At 40.9% G+C, this 17002-nt stretch overlaps 2 protein-coding genes across 3 annotated transcripts; one reads left to right on the forward strand and one right to left on the reverse strand.

Annotated features, from left to right (window-relative positions):
* Positions 1 to 259: 259 nt before the first annotated feature.
* On the reverse strand, positions 260 to 14954 carry LOC122762737 (cryptochrome-2-like). The gene is made up of 4 exons (XM_044017915.1): positions 14613 to 14954; positions 10933 to 11041; positions 4143 to 4285; positions 260 to 569 (listed from the first exon to the last, which is right to left on the reverse strand). Exons 1-4 carry the CDS (start codon positions 14768 to 14770, stop codon positions 350 to 352), a joined length of 630 nt encoding a protein of 209 aa, XP_043873850.1. The 5' UTR covers positions 14771 to 14954; the 3' UTR covers positions 260 to 349.
* Positions 14955 to 15849: 895 nt separating this feature from the next.
* LOC122762738 lies at positions 15850 to 16778 on the forward strand. Of its 2 annotated transcripts, none has more exons than XM_044017916.1 (4): positions 15850 to 15906; positions 15974 to 16026; positions 16104 to 16162; positions 16238 to 16778. In XM_044017916.1, the coding sequence occupies exons 2-4, from the start codon at positions 16022 to 16024 to the stop codon at positions 16669 to 16671; spliced, it is 498 nt and encodes a 165-aa protein (XP_043873851.1). In that variant the 5' UTR covers positions 15850 to 15906; positions 15974 to 16021; the 3' UTR covers positions 16672 to 16778. The 2 variants fall into 2 exon arrangements, with proteins under 2 accessions (XP_043873851.1, XP_043873852.1); XM_044017917.1 differs by having other exon boundaries at positions 15853 to 15906; positions 16241 to 16778.
* The last annotated feature ends 224 nt before the right edge of the window (positions 16779 to 17002 follow it).

Consider the following 17002-nt stretch of genomic DNA (forward strand, 5'->3'; position numbering starts at 1 on the left):
TCCAGCTTCTTAAACATGAATATTTTTCTACTTTTGTCATTTTCCAGCTTCTTAAATGTGAATATTTTCTACTTTCTGCCATTTTTTAGCTTCTTAAATGTGAATATTTTCTACTTTTGTCATTTTTCAGCTTCTTTAATGTGAATATTTTCTACTTTCTGTCATTTTTCAGCTTCCTAAATGTGAATATTTTCTGTTTTTTTGTGCCATAAAACAAAGAAATCATTAAAACAGAATCATTTGACAAACACTGATCAATATGTATGGATTATTATTGGATAGATTCATTGATGATAAAAATAATTGTTAGTTGCAGTACTAGTGATGTTTACACCAACAATAATCACTTCTACTCCGTTCTCTTTGTGCTCGTGAGTGTAATACCGAGCTCTTCCAGTGAGGGGATGCTGTAGAGCTGATCATGCTTGTCGGAGATCTCCGTGCAACACTTGTCCATCTGCTGCAGCATGAGCGGAGGCATCGGTCTCCGTGGCAACTCCAGTCGACTAACAATGGTCTGAAAACGCTTGAAGGTCAAAGGAGGACTGTTGTTGTTCATCTCAATGATCCTGCGATGACAGACAAGTAGCAGAACACACACATTGCTGTGTATCTTTGTGGAATATAACTCCCATGATTCTTTCAGGTTGTTACGGCCTTAGTGCTTGTTTGGCGCATCTGTGTGGGTGTGTCTGTGTAGGTTTGTCTGTTCTGTCCCCAGATTGACTCTCCACCCCCTGCCCTGCACACAGGAGTCTTGGGTCAGCAATCAGTGAAGGTAAATAAAAGTAGGGTGAAACGCCTCTCTTGGTGAGCTGAACAGAGCTGCTGCAGTTTGGTGAGACGGGGACAGTTGTGTTACACCTTTCTGTTTTGAATCCTTAACTGCCTCTGTTGCCCTTCTTTTTCCCTCCCGGGTCACAATTTTTATTTGTTTGTCCCTTTCTCCCCTGAGCCAAAGCCAGGCACGTAACACAGGTCAAACAGGAGGTGTGCGTTTCAATGTAGAGTTGTGAGACTGTCGCTGTTATTTTGTGTTTTTAAATAGTCGAATATCATAACCATTCCTCACTGAAGGCGACAACAATCATTCAATTCAGGAATTATTAATCCATTACTAAATAGTTTTATGTTAGCTTTCATTTCAGTAGTGATTCTTTCAAAATAAAATACACGTTTTTATGTTATCTTTCATTTTAGCAGTGATTATTTTAAAACAAAACGGTCGTTTTATCTTTTATTTTAGTAGGGATTCTTTCAAAATAAAATACCCATTTTATGTTATTAGTGATTCTTTCAAAATAAAATACACATTTTTATGTTAGCTTTCATTTTAGTGGTCATTCTTTTCAAAATAAAACACACGTTTTTATGTTAGCTTTCCTATTAGTAGTTATTCTTTCAAAATAAATTGCATATGTTTATGTTATCTTTCATTTCAATAGTTATTCTTTCAAAATAAAATGCAAGTTTATGCTATTTCTAACCGATTGGGTCTTGACAGTCCTCACTTCCTGAGCTTTACAAGTTCACACACACAGAGCATTTCTGTTGCATTACATAACAGAGTGCTGTAACACTGTTGGCTGGAATGCTCTTTATTGCAAGGGCAACTATACATACACTACATACAGTTTCACTATGGGATATCGCCTTGGCATGACCAACCATTCCTGGTTGGTCATGCCAAGGCAATATCCCATAGTGAAACACCTCACTCTGTTACTCTGCTTTAGAAGCACCAGGTGCACAGTTAGACAGTTTCTCCCCTATAGATCTCCCTGAGTTAACATCATTAGTTTCATCATCCAAGCCATCAACCTGTCAGTTAGATCCTATCCCCACCAAACTGTTTAAAGATGTGTTTCCTTTAATTAACAAGTCTATATTAACTCAAATTAATCTATCCTTATTAACTGGATATGTGCCCCAAACGTTTAAAGTAGCAGTTATTAAACCCCTTCTCAAAAAAGCGACCCTTGACCCAGATATTTTAGCTAATTACCGACCGATATCTAATCTTCCCTTTGTCTCTAAAATCTTAGAAAAGGCAGTTGCCAATCAATTATGTGAATATCTGCGCATTAATGGCCTGTTTGAAGATTTTCAGTCAGGTTTTAGATTAAACCATAGCACAGAAACAGCACTAGTTAAAGTTAGTAATGATCTTCTCTTGGCGTCAGATAATGGTCTAGTTTCTTTACTTGTCCTGTTAGATCTTAGTGCTGCATTTGACACCATTGATCATGATATTCTACTGCAGAGATTGGAGCAGACTCTTGGTATCACAGGTGCTGCCCTCTGCTGGTTTAAATCATACTTATCTGATAGATTCCAGTTTGTTCACGTTAATGATAAAGCCTCACTACAAACAAAAGTTAATTGTGGAGTTCCACAAGGCTCAGTGCTTGGGCCTATACTTTTTACCTTATATATGCTTCCTCTAGGGAACATTATTAGAAAGCATAACATACACTTTCATTGTTATGCAGATGACACACAGCTATATCTATCGATGAGGCCGGATGAAATAAATCAGGTTGTTCAACTCCAGGAATGTCTCAGAGACATTAAGTCCTGGATGACCTGTAACTTTCTACTTTTAAACTCAGAAAAAACTGAGGTCATTATACTCGGCCCTAAACACCTCAGAGAAAAACTTTCTGATCACATTGTCACTTTAGATGACATCACCCTGGCTTCCAGTTCCACTGTGAGGAACCTTGGAGTTACTTTTGACCAGGAAATGTCTTTTGATTCACACATAAAACTAATTTCCAGAACAGCCTTCTTCCACCTGCGGAACATTATGAAAATTAGAAACATTCTGTCTTTACAGGATGCTGAAAAACTAGTTCATGCTTTTGTTACATCTAGATTAGATTACTGTAACTCCTTATTAGCAGGATGTTATAACAAGTCTGTTAGAATCCTTCAGTTAATTCAAAATGCTGCAGCACGAGTTCTGACAGGAACTAGAAAGAGAGACCATATAACTCCAGTGTTAGCTTCTCTACACTGGCTCCCCATACAGTTTAGAATTAAATTTAAAATCCTCCTCCTCACGTACAAAGCACTTAATGGTCAGGCCCCTTCATACCTGAAAGACCTAGTCTTACCCTATCATCCTAATAGACCACTTAGGTCACAAAATACAGGTTTACTTGTGGTTCCCAGAGTCTGTAAGAGTAGAATGGGAGGCAGAGCCTTTAGCTACCAGGCTCCTCTCCTGTGGAACCAGCTTCCAATGATAGTTCGGGAGGCGGACACTCTCTCTGTATTTAAAGTTAAACTTAAAACTTTCCTTTTTGATAAAGCTTATAGTTAGAGCTGGTTCAGGGAAACCTAAACCATCTCTTAGTTATGCTGCTATAGAACTAAACTGCTGGGGGATTTTCCTGTGGTACACGCACATTCACTCTCTCACACTCAGCATTTGATTATGACTTTTTATATGTCATTAACATTGTCTCTTTCTCTCCCTAGTTTGTGTCTTTCCTTCCTTCCCTCTCTCTCTCTCTGTATTCTCATCATGCAGGTTGCAGGATCAAGATCCAGTTTCCGAGGCTACGCTCATCGTCACCATTATTATTATTTTGTAATTAAAAAGTCGATATCAGTAACTGTATAAACTTGTAACCTGATACAGTTGTTGTGTATCTGCTGCTGGTCTCCCTCTCTCTCTTCTGTCTCTCCCTCATCTCCCTCTTGTCCTTTCTCTCCCCCCATTTTCTGTCCCCCACCTCTCCACTGTCCCCCATTTTTCCTTTCACCCCAACCGGTCGAGGCAGATGACCGCACATCTCTGAGCCTGGTTCTGTCAGAGATTTCTTCCTGTTAAGAGGGAGTTTTTTCTCTCCACTGATGCCTAGTGCTTGCTCATTGTGTGAACTGTTGGGGTTCTCTGCTCTCTTTGATGTTGTCTATGTACAGTGCCTTGAGATAATGTATGTTATGATTTGGCGCTATACAAATAAAATTTAATTGAATTGAATTATCAAAGAACCGGGGTTACGTTGAGTAACCCTTCAATTCTCAACAGTCAGGTTTTTCTAAAGCGACTTTAACAGACTGACTATGAGTGAGTGGACCCACTCTCCCCGCCCACTGTCTCAGTCTTTGTCTGTGCGTGTGAGACAAACCTGTCCAGGTTGTAGAGGGTGTGAGAGTTTCTGACGACCGTCTCCACACCAAACTCCTGAGCCATCTTGAGGATGGCGCCATCCCGCTCCTTCCCATAAGGCTCGGGGTCGTATTCAAACGTTAACCTGGTCACCTTCCACTCCTGCAGCCAATCAGAGACGAGACAAACGGAGACTTATAAAGAGAAACTTAATAAAGACAAATGTATGTTATTGATGATTAATGAGTGACTAATTTTTTATTATATAATTTAAATTTTTTTTTTTTTACCTTCATTTAAATATTTTTTTCATTCAATAAAACAAGAACAAAACACAAATACAGGGGGAAGACACTACTATCTTGCATAAAGATGCCATTTTGTCCATCTCGCAGTATATAACTCCGATTGAATCCGTAGGCTATAGGTCATTTGTTCCATTGATCAAATTTCTTCAACATTATCTAGCCAGTTGCTCAGTCCAGGTGGTTCAGTTTTCAGCCAACTTCTTGTAATGGCTTTCTTAGCCGCAAGGGATAGGATCTTGAACAGATACACATCGTCTTTAGCTATTACCCCATCTGGTATCAGTCCCAGGTACATATACCTGGGGACATCAGGAATATTATATCCAAAAATTTCCCCCACGATCCCCAGAACCCGGTCCCAAAATGTTCGAATTTTCATACAGGACCAAAATATATGTGAGTGATTGGCATTCAATTGCCCACATTGTCTCCAACATAATTGTTGTTGACCCAATTGTTTATGTTTAATTTGTGGTGTAATAAAAAAAACGTGTTAAGTTTTTCCTACCAAACTTCCTCCATCTCTTAGAACCTGTGGATGTGTGTTGGGTCTTGTAAATGGACTGCCAATCACTCTCAGACAACTCAATGTAAAATTATTTTTCCCATTTCACTTTTATATACATTGTATTACTTCCTTGTTACTTCATTAAACCTCTATACTTGTTAATTTCCCAGAGGGAACCTCCTAAAGGGATCAATATAGTCGTCTGTCTGTCTGTCTGTCTATACAGTTTAGAGACTATTTTTGATGCTTATACACACCTGTTAACACCTCAATCACATCGTTCCCTTTCAATGAGAGGTCTTTCTTAATTTCTGTCTCATAAAAGTGTCTTAATTGAAGAAATCTGTAAAACATTCAGTTGACCAAATGATTTAAAATGTTGCTTATCTATGAGTGTACATGTGGTTGTTATTCCTTTGTCTCTCCACTTTTTAAAGGTTTTGTCTATTACACCTGGTCTGAACCTGGTGTGAGAAGGCCAGATCAACAGTTTACAGTCACCTGTTAACTTGTATTTTTTAACAACGTCATGCCATATTCCGAACGTTCCTCTCATAATTGAGTTTTTAACCTTAAGATCCATATGATCTTTTCCACCCAACACTGACTGTGGGGGGACCCGACCCAGGTTCTTCTCAATGTCCTTCCATCTGGCTTGATAACACGGAGAGCACCAATAGACAACATATCTTAACTGTGCAGCATAGTAATAATCTATGAGACTTGGCAATGCCAATCGTCCACTTTCTTTGTCTAGTTGAAGGGTCTTGAATCATATCCTAGGCCTGGCACCCGCCCAGATGAACCTGGATATTAGCTTGCCCCATGCTGAGAATCGTGAATCTGGTACTTTAACTGGAAGAGATTAAAAAAAAGGTACAACAACCTGGGTAAAGATTTATCTTGATCACCTCAATTCTTGAGCTGAAATCCATCACTAACAATGACCACTTTGCTACATCTTTTTGAATTTTATCATTGATTAGCCTGTAATTTGTCTCGTAAACTCTGTCATATTCCTGAGTTATTATCACTCCTAGGTATTTTATTGACTTAGAATTTCAATTTAAATTATATCTCTTCCTGATTTCTTTATTTGGCTTGTAATTAAAGGATAAAACCTGAGTTTTTGACATATTCAATTTGTAACCCGACATCAATCCATATTCTTCCATTATCTTTAATAATGTGGTAAACGCTGTGTTTGGGTCTTGAAGAAAGGTAATTATATCGTCAGCAAATAATCCTATTTTGTGTTCATCTCCTGCTATCGTGATTCCTGTCAACTCATCTTCTTGTCTGATTAGTTGAGCAAGTGGCTCTATGAAAATTGCGAAGAGGGCAGGACTAGCATGTTGTGTCCCTCTATACAGTTTAAAAGTGCCTGTCAGGTGCCCGTTAATTTTAACTCTGGGGTCAGTATACAATGCCTTTATGCAATTTATGAATTTATTATTGAATCCCATCCTTTCCAGTACTTTATACAAAAAAGCCCAGCTGACCCTATCAAACACTTTTTCAGCATCTAAGCTGATCAGTGCAGCGCTTGTAAGGTGTTTATTGACATGTTCTATAATATGAAGTGTGTGCCTGTGCATGTTGTCCTGTGTTTGCCGTCCCTTTACAAAACCTGTCTGGTCCTTGTGTATCAGGTCAGGCAAAAAACGTTCCAGTCTTTTAGTGATAATGGATGTGAACAGTTTATAATCTACGTTCAGACTAGATATGACTCGCAGTATTCTTTATTTTTCCCCTCTTTCGGAATGACAGATATCACAGCATTCCTCCAGGAAGGAGGGGCTATCGCTTTCTCAAGCGTCCAATTAAATGATTCTAATAGTACCGGGGCAAGGACTTCTTTGAATTTTTTTGCACCATTCATTGGGATAGCCGTCACTTCCAGGGCTCTTATTAGTCGCCAGTCTACCTATGGCTTTATCCAATTTGTCTTTTGTAATAGGGGCAGTCAAATATCCATTTTGCTCTAAGCCTATTGAGGGGAGGTCCAGTAAGATCAGGAATTGCTTAATTTTCTCTTCGTCAACCTTCTCAGGCTGTGAATACAAGGTCTCATAGTAGTTTTTAGATTCTATGGATTTCTTCTGGGTCATATTTCAATATATTTGTTGAAGGGTCCCTAATCTTATTAATTGAATGTGTTATTTGTTGCGTCCTAAAGGCACCTCGGCAATATCCGTGCGGCTCTTGGGCCTGATTCATAGAAAGTTTGCTTTACGGATCTCAGTTTATTTTCTATTTCATTGTTAATTAAGTTCTCAATTTGTTTCCTTTTTTCTTTAATCTGGTTCCCTATTATATCTTTATTGACATTTTTGGGTTGTTGTTTCTCTAGGTTTTCCAATTCCTTCTCTAATTGATCATATTTTGATCTCCAGATTTTCAGGTGAGCTGTCTGTGATATTAGCTTCCCTCTCATAATTGCTTTGATTGTGTCCCAAAGAATAGTTGGGTCGACCTGGTCATCCTTATTATCATTTATACATTTACCAATTTCTTTTTCAATTTCTTCCACTGTGGATTTATTATTCAAAATTCCTATATTCAGCCTCTATAGTGTATTCCTTGGCTTGATGTTTAAATGTATACTAAGGTGAACCATGCTGTGATCTGATATATCTGCCGTTCCAATTGTGCACTCTTGTACCCTGTGTCTATCAATGCTATTCATCAGGAAAATGTCTAGCCTAGAGTGTACTTTATGTGTGGCTGAATAGTGGGTGAATTCCCTATTGCTTGTATGAATACTTCTCCAGACATCAAACAAGCCTACCTCTCTTATCAGGATTTTAGGTCTTTTGATTTTGATCCAAGTCTGCTTGTGCTTGTCGTGTCTAGTCGATGGTTCAAAATTGTATTCCCTCACTCTCAGAAATAATCAAGTCGAATAGTTTCTAGGATCTGTCCCTCTCTGGAGGAGCATAGACGTTCACAAATGTGACCAAAACACTGTCAATCCTGCCCTTGATTATTATATATCTACCCTTATCATCTCTTTTTTCTCCAAGCAGCTCAAAGTTTAAATCATTATTACAACCTCTCTCCTCCTACTATTTTTACATGAACTATAATTTGTGTTGGTGTACCCAAACTTTCTTAGCTTCTCATGTTCCGGTTTTGACATGTGTGTCTCTTGTAAAAATACCACTTGGGACTTATCTTTCCTAATTTTTGCTAGCACCCTACTCCTCTTGGCTGGGTTACTCAAGCCATTAACATTCAGAGAAGCAATTTTCAAATTCTGTGACATCACTTAAACATAGAAAAATGTGAATTATTTTGTAGTAGTGTAAACCCCTGATAACACAAATAAAAACAAAGACAGAACAATGTCAACTGAACACAGTAAAAAACAGACCTCCAAACTAGGAAGAGAAAACTCCTCACCAAGACCCCGTTGGTGGATCGATGGTAGATCCTATCACTAAGACAGGGCCCTAAGCGTAGGATGGCTAGGCCATTTGAAGAGAAAAACCCTTCCATCCTAAAGTCCAACGTTTCGACACTCCCAGACAGCTATTGTCATTATACCCTAAATGAAGCCAGAAATTAGTCCAATTCAAATTTTGTACTCCAGACTCGTAGTGAAAGTGACGATTTCTATTTCTTAATTTTACCTCCTTTACACTGGGGATCATTTCTCTGAGCATCGGTGTGATCACTCTGGAAACTCTGAAGCTTAGATTGTGCTCTCTGGGCAACGTCGTCCTCAGCCTTGCAACGACCCGGTACCTTCTGCCATGATCCCAGCAGCTTTCCCAGACGCGCTCCCCAGTCAGTCTCACCTTCGGTCGACGTCGCCTGCTCCACTGTGATTCCTCGTCTCCTCAGCTCCGCGCTCGCCTCCTCTGTGCTGTTGTAAAATCGGGCTCCTGTCTCCCAGTGGATGCGCACGTTCACATATGGTGTTTGGAAGCGAACTCCTTTCACTTTTTTGATCCCGTTATATTCTTTGCGTTTCTTGATCACCTCGGCAGTGTAATCATGATCGAAATAAATGGTCTTATTATTCAGCTGGATCTTTTCCTTCTTTGTTTTATTCCATGCCTCCTTTAAAACCAATTCTTTGGTTGCGAATTCCTGGAAATGTAATATGAATGCTCTCGGGGGTTGTCGGGAGCGGACCTCTGAGGTCCAGATCTGTGTGCGTGCTGAATATTTAACTCCATGTGGGCCGGGATCAGCAACTTTCTTCAGATGAGCGCTTCGACAAACTCCGGCACCAAGTCTTCTCCCTCTTCTCCTTCTGCCACTCCGAATATAGCGTGACTCTAGATCGATTAATTTAAGTCGCAGCGCTTTTTGCAACTAATTAATTCTCCTATGTAATCACGTAGTAACTGGGTTTTTCGGATGAATCCTGCTTTGGACTGAGACGGATATTTAAGTCTCCACCACATATGACGAGCCCTGTGCCCTCTATCATCAAATAAAATATGCTTTTATAAAAAGCAAAGTTACTTCCCGGGGAGCATAAACATTGCAAATTGTTATAGTTACATCTTTTATTTTGCCTGAAACTACTATGTATCTCCCTTCCTTGTTAGATGTTTCCGAAATCTGTTCATATGGTATTTGTTGTGAAATCAAAGTTGCTACGCCTCTCCTGTGACCTGATTTATAAGAAAACCCCATTCTTTTAAAGGGGACATATTATGCAAAATCAACTTAATTATTAAAATTAACCATTTCAATACTTATATTTGGGACTCTGGAGGCCCTACCAGTCGCCAAAGTGTGGAAAAAGAATACTCAGTCATGTTTTCGTGGTCCCCCTTAGTGTAAGTATAGGCGATAAAACACTTGATTTTGAATTCCCTGCGCTTATGACGGCAGCATGCGCATTTCACCACGAATGTTAAGGCCCCACCAGTTAGTTTACTTCGCAAGCTCCACCTTAGCTCCACCTTGTCCCTGCGCGAGTGCAGGCGAGGGAGGAAGAGCGGTATTATGTCAACGCGGAGGGACAAGTGTGCTGTTGGTGGCTGCACAGTGGAGCACAGTGTTTTACACAAACTTCCAGCCTCAGAGGATTTTATATATGAAGCTAATGTGCCGGATAAAGTCAGCAAACGTGTGTTTGCACCACTTCGCATCAGACTGCGGCCAGCGGTCGCCGTATTTAGTCAGGGAACGTATTTCACCGACGTACAAACACACATTGTTAAGAAAAGGTCACACAGAGCTCATAACTGACCGTTCCGACACGTCCTAATTAAAAATATTTGTTCAGTACGTCCTCCATGACCGAACCTGTTTATGCAGCGCACCACTGATCGCCACCGCTGATTGTCAGCGGCGAGCTGCATAAACAGCTGCTTTATGTGATTGTATCAGACTGATTGTCAGCGGCGAGCTGCATAAACAGCTGCTTTATGTGATCGTATCAGACTGAGACAGACTGAGCATAAAAAAGGATATTGTTCAGGTGTGAAATGGTGTGTGATGACTGATGAGGACAGAACTGACAATGAAATTCCACCAGTAACAAATCTGATCAGCGATTTTTGTCACCGCTGCCTCTGCAGTGAAATGAGCAGCGTGTCATGTGACAGCGGGAGAACAGAGATGTGAGAGTGTCAGATGTTGCTCCTCCAGCTGTTGTATCATGTGTCACAAACAGCACCACAGACACGCCTGCAGTGATTATCACATGTTCATTAATGTGACCACAGTTTACAGGTGAACCAGACAGAAGTTAGCGACTAGTTAGTGTCAATAATCCCTGGTCGCAGTCATGGATCCTGGTGTCTGAAAACATCGTTGTTTCAGAGGAATCGTTGGCTTGTCGTGTTTACCTCAACGTATACTTTACGACATTTATAACAAACAATACCATTTACCAACTGTGGGGGGAGCCTGAGAGGAAAACCCACATTGTGCTACTTAATGCTTTGTTTTGCTTTGTTTGCGGCCGTGAGGAGTGACTGGTGTTTGTGTGACAGACAAACAGACAGAAGGTGATGGCAACAGACCTTAAAAAGCCTGGGGAACACGTCCGTAGGTTGCCCTCTGATCACAAACAATCTGGAGTTGAGCTTCTTCAGACTGTTGTCCAGGTCCTCCAGAGCCTCCAGCAGAAACCTGAACATACACACAGGAGAGACGGATTCAGAGAACCAACACGTGTGAGAAAGAAAGAAAGAAAAAAAAAAAAAGCAGAGCGAACGTTAGAGGTGAGTCAAAAGAACAGACTACGGCAGCACTTTGAGACGTTTAAAACAGCAGAAAATGTCGATCTGGGAATGATGATGTTTCTCAGACGTCTTTGTTTTTGTCCACAAACCAAAAAGATTCAGTTTGAATGATTTTATTTGCTTTTATGGGGCAAAGAAAGCAGAAAATATTCACCTTTAAGAAGCTGATAAATCACAAACAGGTGACCATGTAACAACCCTAAACGCGACATAGACCGGAAGCTCCAATTAACGCTGCGTTTGTGTGCGTGTATCTGCGTCATTACCTCGTTTATGAAACCCTAAAGTTTCAGAACAAACAGTTCAGCCACTGCTGATAAAATAGTGTTGTATTGTTTTCCTGGGCTCTGCAAAGCGGATCGGCACTTCCTTAATTTGATGTCGTCATCAGAAATCCTCACCACTCCTCTCACCACCGTAGCGCCTCCTGGTGCGGCACTAGTCCGGGCACATCCGGTTGCGTAAATTCAACCGCAGAAGAAGAACTACTCTTGTTGTAGCTGCTGAGATGCAGAGCATCCACCGTGCCAGAGGGGGAGCTGTGTATCTGAGAGCTGGCCTATCTATTTACGTCACTTCCAGGTACCTGGCCAATCACAGGACAGTGGGAAAGCTCTCGTTGGCTGGCCAATCACAACACAGTCCACGTTCTGGGGGTGTGGTTTTGGTCTGAAACAGCGCGGCTGACGAGAGCATCAGTGAGGAGATATTTTGATCGGCTCGTTTGCAGCGATTAGGAGGTTTTTAATCATGAAAACAAGTTAATATATGTAAGTAGACCTCCATAACTAACATATATGTGTGATACAAGCATTCTTGAAGTAATATGATATGTTTCACACATGCTTGTACTTTTACTCAAGTATCACTTTAAAGGTGACATCGAATGCTTGTATCACACATATATGTTAGTTATGGAGGTCTACTTACATATTAGGGATGCATAATCGGCATTAATATTGTCATCGGCCGATGTTCGTCATTTTTTAACATATCGGCATCGGTCCAATGAGTAAAACTGCGGCGATTTTAACAACCGATGTTTATACCCGTCTAATTGCTGTTTGTGTATGTGTGTCGGGAAGGGGAGGCCATGCGGCATTTGTTTGGGCATATGACAGCGTCAGTGACACAAGCGCAGCACAATATGTGTGTGTGTGTGTTTGTGTTGAGGAGAGAGAATGTCAGCGGTGTGGGCGATTTTTCAGGGTGTCAATAGAAGATACGCGAAAAGCATTATGCAACACTTGCAAAGTCAAGGTAATGCACGGAGGGTTCCGTGGCAAGTCATTCAATACCACAAATTTGATTATTTCATTTGAAAAACCGCCACCCAGAAGTACACAAACAACGGCAAGAAGCTAGCGCTAGTAACATTAGGCAGCAGACAAAAAAGAAAGCAGCGCAGCTGGGACTCGACCAAAGGAAGACTTTGGCCAGGGCAATAACCATCAAGGTAATGGAAATGATTGCTCTTGACGACCAGCCGAGGGTTCCGACGGTTGATAGCGCATATTGAACCCTGCAACAACCTGCCAAGTCGGCGCTACTTTTCCAATGTTTTGCAATAGAATAAATATCTGGTTGCCATGAATACTGGCAAGTTTGATAAAGTATTTTAACATGTTTTTTTTATTATGGCAGCTCTTAGTAGAGCTTGTCAGGTATTGCTTCTCATATCTGTTGTGTAGTTTTAATGTTAAGGGAAGTGATGCGGTTGTTGTTGCCGGGAGGAAGGGTTGTTGACTTTATTTACGTACCCAGTATAGACGCCCTTATCTCGGTTACAGTAACTTTGGCAGGGTATTATTTTTATTTATGTTCATGTTTGTAATTTATGATCCAAACGTTCTCAAAGGAGTTTAGTGAGTTGAGGTAGTTAAACTGTACTTTAATTTAGTTACACACTTGCTACAAGTGGTAGAGGTTTCTAAAAACCTTTACTTGTAGTTGGTTACTTGTGTCTTATGTGACCTTGTTATTTGGAGGTAAAACATGTTTTGAAAATAAAGGAAGACATTCAAAAATTCAGCTTGCATGATTTTCATTATGTACAAACCTTTATCATCTCAGAAACTTTTTTTTTAAAACATATCGATATCGGTAGATATCGGTTATCGGCTATAGCAGCAATATTAATATCGGATATCGGTATCAGCGGAAATAGTCATATCGGTGCATCCCTATTACATATATTAACTTGTTTTCATGGTTAAAAACCTACTAATCGCTGCAAACGAGCCGATCAAAATAACTCCTCACTGACGCTCTTGTGGGGCCACACGGTGGTGTAGTGGTTAGCACTCTCGCCTTGCAGCGAGAAGACCATGCATGGAGTTTGCATGTTCTCCCCGTGTGTGGTTGGGTTCTCTCCGGGTTCTCCGGCTTCCTCCCACAGTCCAAAAACATGCAAAAACATGCCGATCCGCTTCGCAGAGCCCAGGAAAACAATAAAACATTATTTTCTCAGCAGTGGCTGAACTGTTTGTTCTGACACTTTAGGGTTTCATAAACGAGGTCATAACGCAGATACACACACAAATGCAGCGTTAATTGGAGCTTCCGGTCTATGTGGCCTTTCAGTAAAAGTCTTAAAGTTTATGACGTTTACTGTAATTATGGATCAAAAGCCATTTTCTGATATAAAATCTACTTCAGTTTTAGAAGTAAAAGTGAGCTGTCAGGATTGAGCCATGGTGGCTCAGTGGTAGAGCCAGTTGTGTGTTCAATTCCTGGCGCTGTTTGTCTACATGTGTCCTTCAGCAAAGACACTTAAGCCCGTGTTGCAGCGTATGAATGGATGAAAACTGTAGTGTAAAGCAGTTCATCAAAAAAAACTAATTACAGACCATAATACCAACTCTTCTTCTGATTTTGTTAGTAACGAGGAACATAGAGTTATAGGGCACGTTGAGTTGTATTTCAGTTCAGTGTCAGACTGTGCTCTGATTTAAATATTAAAGGCTCATTTCCATAGTAAGGAAAAACAAAAACTGTTTTTTTTTTATTGTTTTATTCTCAATTGCTGCAGTTTCACCTACACTTTACACACTGGGTCTTTAACACTTTTATGAGTTGATTTGCGTTACCACGACCCTCTAGCAGTTTCAAGTACTTAACTACATGATAGCTTCAGCAACAATGAATGTTTCTATACTTTGCATAACGGTATTATTCGGATAGATAAACATTACAAGCACAAGCCGAATACAACAGAAGACGCTGATGCGGTAAGACGCGTGTTAATTATTTGCATTTACTTGCATAAAACCTTTAAATTGCTCGTTCTTTCAATGGACTTAAACATGTTTTCTAGCTAGCGTTAGCTCACTGAAGTGGAGCGGAGGCCTACGCCTGAACTCAGGCGGCGGCTTTGATGCTACAAATGAAAAAAACAACAACAACATTTAACTCGTCTAACAGACTGTCGCGAGTGGAAGTGGCGTAAACCCACAAACCTCCATCGGTTGATTCCCACGTTCGCGGCTCCCGCGAACCACGGGTCCAGAATATAAACACAGCGGAGTGTGTGTGCTGCGTTCACGGCCTCCTGCAGCGCCGGATTATCGTGCAACCGCAGACATTTGCGAAACCAGTGCACCGAATTCACCGACATGGTTCCACAATTACTCCATCATCATCGTCGTCTTCCGACCAGCAGAGCGGGGAATCTGCGGAGACAAGGGCCGAAAAAACCCGCCACATACGCGAGAGAAGCCGCGGTGGTGCCGGAGGAGAAAAAACTTTACTTGGCTGTCAAACGAAAACCAACACACAAGGGGGCGTGGACAACACGAAGGGAGGAGCCAAAATATTGTTCCAGTCCCTGCCAGGGACGGGGCGTAACGTTACGTCACGAAAAAAGAAGATGATGATGATGATAAAGTTGATGGTGATTATTATTTATTTATTTAGATCAGTCTTGTATCAAGTACATAAAGTACGGCGGAGAATTAGACACATATGTAGACACATTAAATAATTAAATAAAACAGCATGACTTCTGAGATTCAAAAGGCAATTCTCAGGTTAAAGTCACAATTCTAAGATTAAAAAAGCAATTCTGAAGTTAAAGTCATAATTCTGAGATTGAAAAGTCAATTCTCAGATTAAACCATAATTCTGAGATTAAAAGGGCAATTCTTAGATTAAAATCACAATTCCGAGATTAAAAAGTAAATTCTGAGATTAAAGTCATAATTTTGAAATTAAAAAGTCATAATTCTGAGATTAAAGTCATAATTCTGAGAAAAAAATCCAAATTTCGAGACTAAAATGTCAGAATTCTAAGATTAAAGTAGTGAAGTCGGGAATAAAACTCTCGCCATCGAAAATGACTCTCCAGTAAATGTCATAAACCTTAAGACTTTTGTAAAAGGTGACCTCAACTTCTGCCAAAGTAATTTTCTGGTCATATACTTGTACTTTTACTTTATCACTTTTAGGTACTTTACACAAGACTGACTGTGGATCAGAATGATGTTATTATGGTAGGGACTTAAAAGCAAAGACCTTGGGCCCAGATAATTTTTTTAGCGCTGCATATTTTCACAACATCACCGTTTTTGTCTTTGCAATTTGACATTTGTCGCATCATGGTTCTTTAGTGCTGAACTGTGCTGCCCTTCTTTGACCAGTCACTCAGCTGTCTGTAATCAGCTGTCAATCAACACCAGCTGGAGTCACATGTTTAAAAGCAGCTGCAGGGGCTCATGAGGTCACTGTGCTGGTAAACTGTTGAGCAGGAATCAGGTAAGCAATGTTTGTGCTGTCCATGGTCAAGAGAACTGCATCAGTGTAATGTTCTTCATCTCTGCAGTAGGTGGCAGTGCAGATATCCTGAATTTCTCCTCAGCCTGAACCAAAAATGCTGTGAGTAGACAGTTTTTAACCTCACTGTCCTTTTTGTAGAGGAGTTTCAAAGTTAAATGTAACACCATGTTCTTCAGGATGTTGTGGCTTTCCTGTCTCCTGATTGGAAGTGTCACCTGTGGTCCTGTAAAACAAGGTGAGACGATGCTGTGAATTGCTCCATCTTCACTGCAGCTGAGTCATCGTTTTTGCTAAAGTGTTTGTTCTTCAGCAGCTCCAGGATCCGTGCCACAGGAAACGCCTTATTACTGGGGAGGATGGATGGCTTCTGGCCCAAGCTCTATGGAGACGGCTCCCGAGGACACCGCCAGTGATGGTCCTAAAGGTTCCACCGGTCAAGTGGCTGAAGACCAGAGTTCCAGTTTAGGTGATGATTCTGCTGAGGAGGAACAAGCCGAGAGTGTGGTGGAGGACACGGTGGCGTCTGAACCTGAAGTGGTCTACCTTGAGCCAGTCTTCAGTGACGTGTCTGATCTGCAGCCAGTCTACTCCTTCAGCTCTCGTTCACGCTACCAGAGAGGAAAAAGAGTGTTTAGTCAAACCAGTTACATCCCAGGACCTCCTGCTCCGGTCTACAGGAACAGCAGACCTGAGCGTCAACGTTCTCCTCCAGCTCGTGCTGCTCCAAAGAAACCAGGCTTCTGAAGGAGTTTAAGGACCCAGGCAGCTCAGTATCTACCACACAGGTCTCCGGTGTTTTTCACTGCTGCTTTTCTCTGTAGAGTTGATGCAAATAAAAGCTTTGAAACTGAGTATGGGTTCTGCATCACTTAACTTTTTCATGTGCCTTTATAGTTGTGAGTCGTTAACCAATGTTAAATTGGTGTAGGCTACTGATTCACTAGACTGGGTGTCTGCAACCTTTAGTCTTTAGTTTTTTTTTGTTTTTTTGTGTCCATATAAACGTAACCTTGTGGGGGGGGCACAGGAACCTGCCTGGCAAGATGGACACGGACTTAAAATGACTTTCCATATT

This window comes from Solea senegalensis, unplaced genomic scaffold (assembly GCF_019176455.1).
Source record: "Solea senegalensis isolate Sse05_10M unplaced genomic scaffold, IFAPA_SoseM_1 scf7180000016032, whole genome shotgun sequence".
NCBI lineage: Eukaryota > Metazoa > Chordata > Actinopteri > Pleuronectiformes > Soleidae > Solea > Solea senegalensis.

Coding starts and splice junctions, on each gene's coding strand:
- LOC122762737 (XM_044017915.1), bottom strand. CDS start 14,770: ATGTCGGTGAATTCGGTGCACTGGTTTCGCAAATGTCTGCGGTTGCAC. Junction 4,286..10,932: donor TGTTCCCCAGGCTTTTTAAG/GTCTGTTGCCAT, acceptor GATTGGCTGCAG/GAGTGGAAGGTGACCAGGTT. Junction 570..4,142: donor ACCCTCTACAACCTGGACAG/GTTTGTCTCACA, acceptor CTGTCATCGCAG/GATCATTGAGATGAACAACA.
- LOC122762738 (XM_044017916.1), top strand. Junction 16,163..16,237: donor CTGTGGTCCTGTAAAACAAG/GTGAGACGATGC, acceptor TTTGTTCTTCAG/CAGCTCCAGGATCCGTGCCA.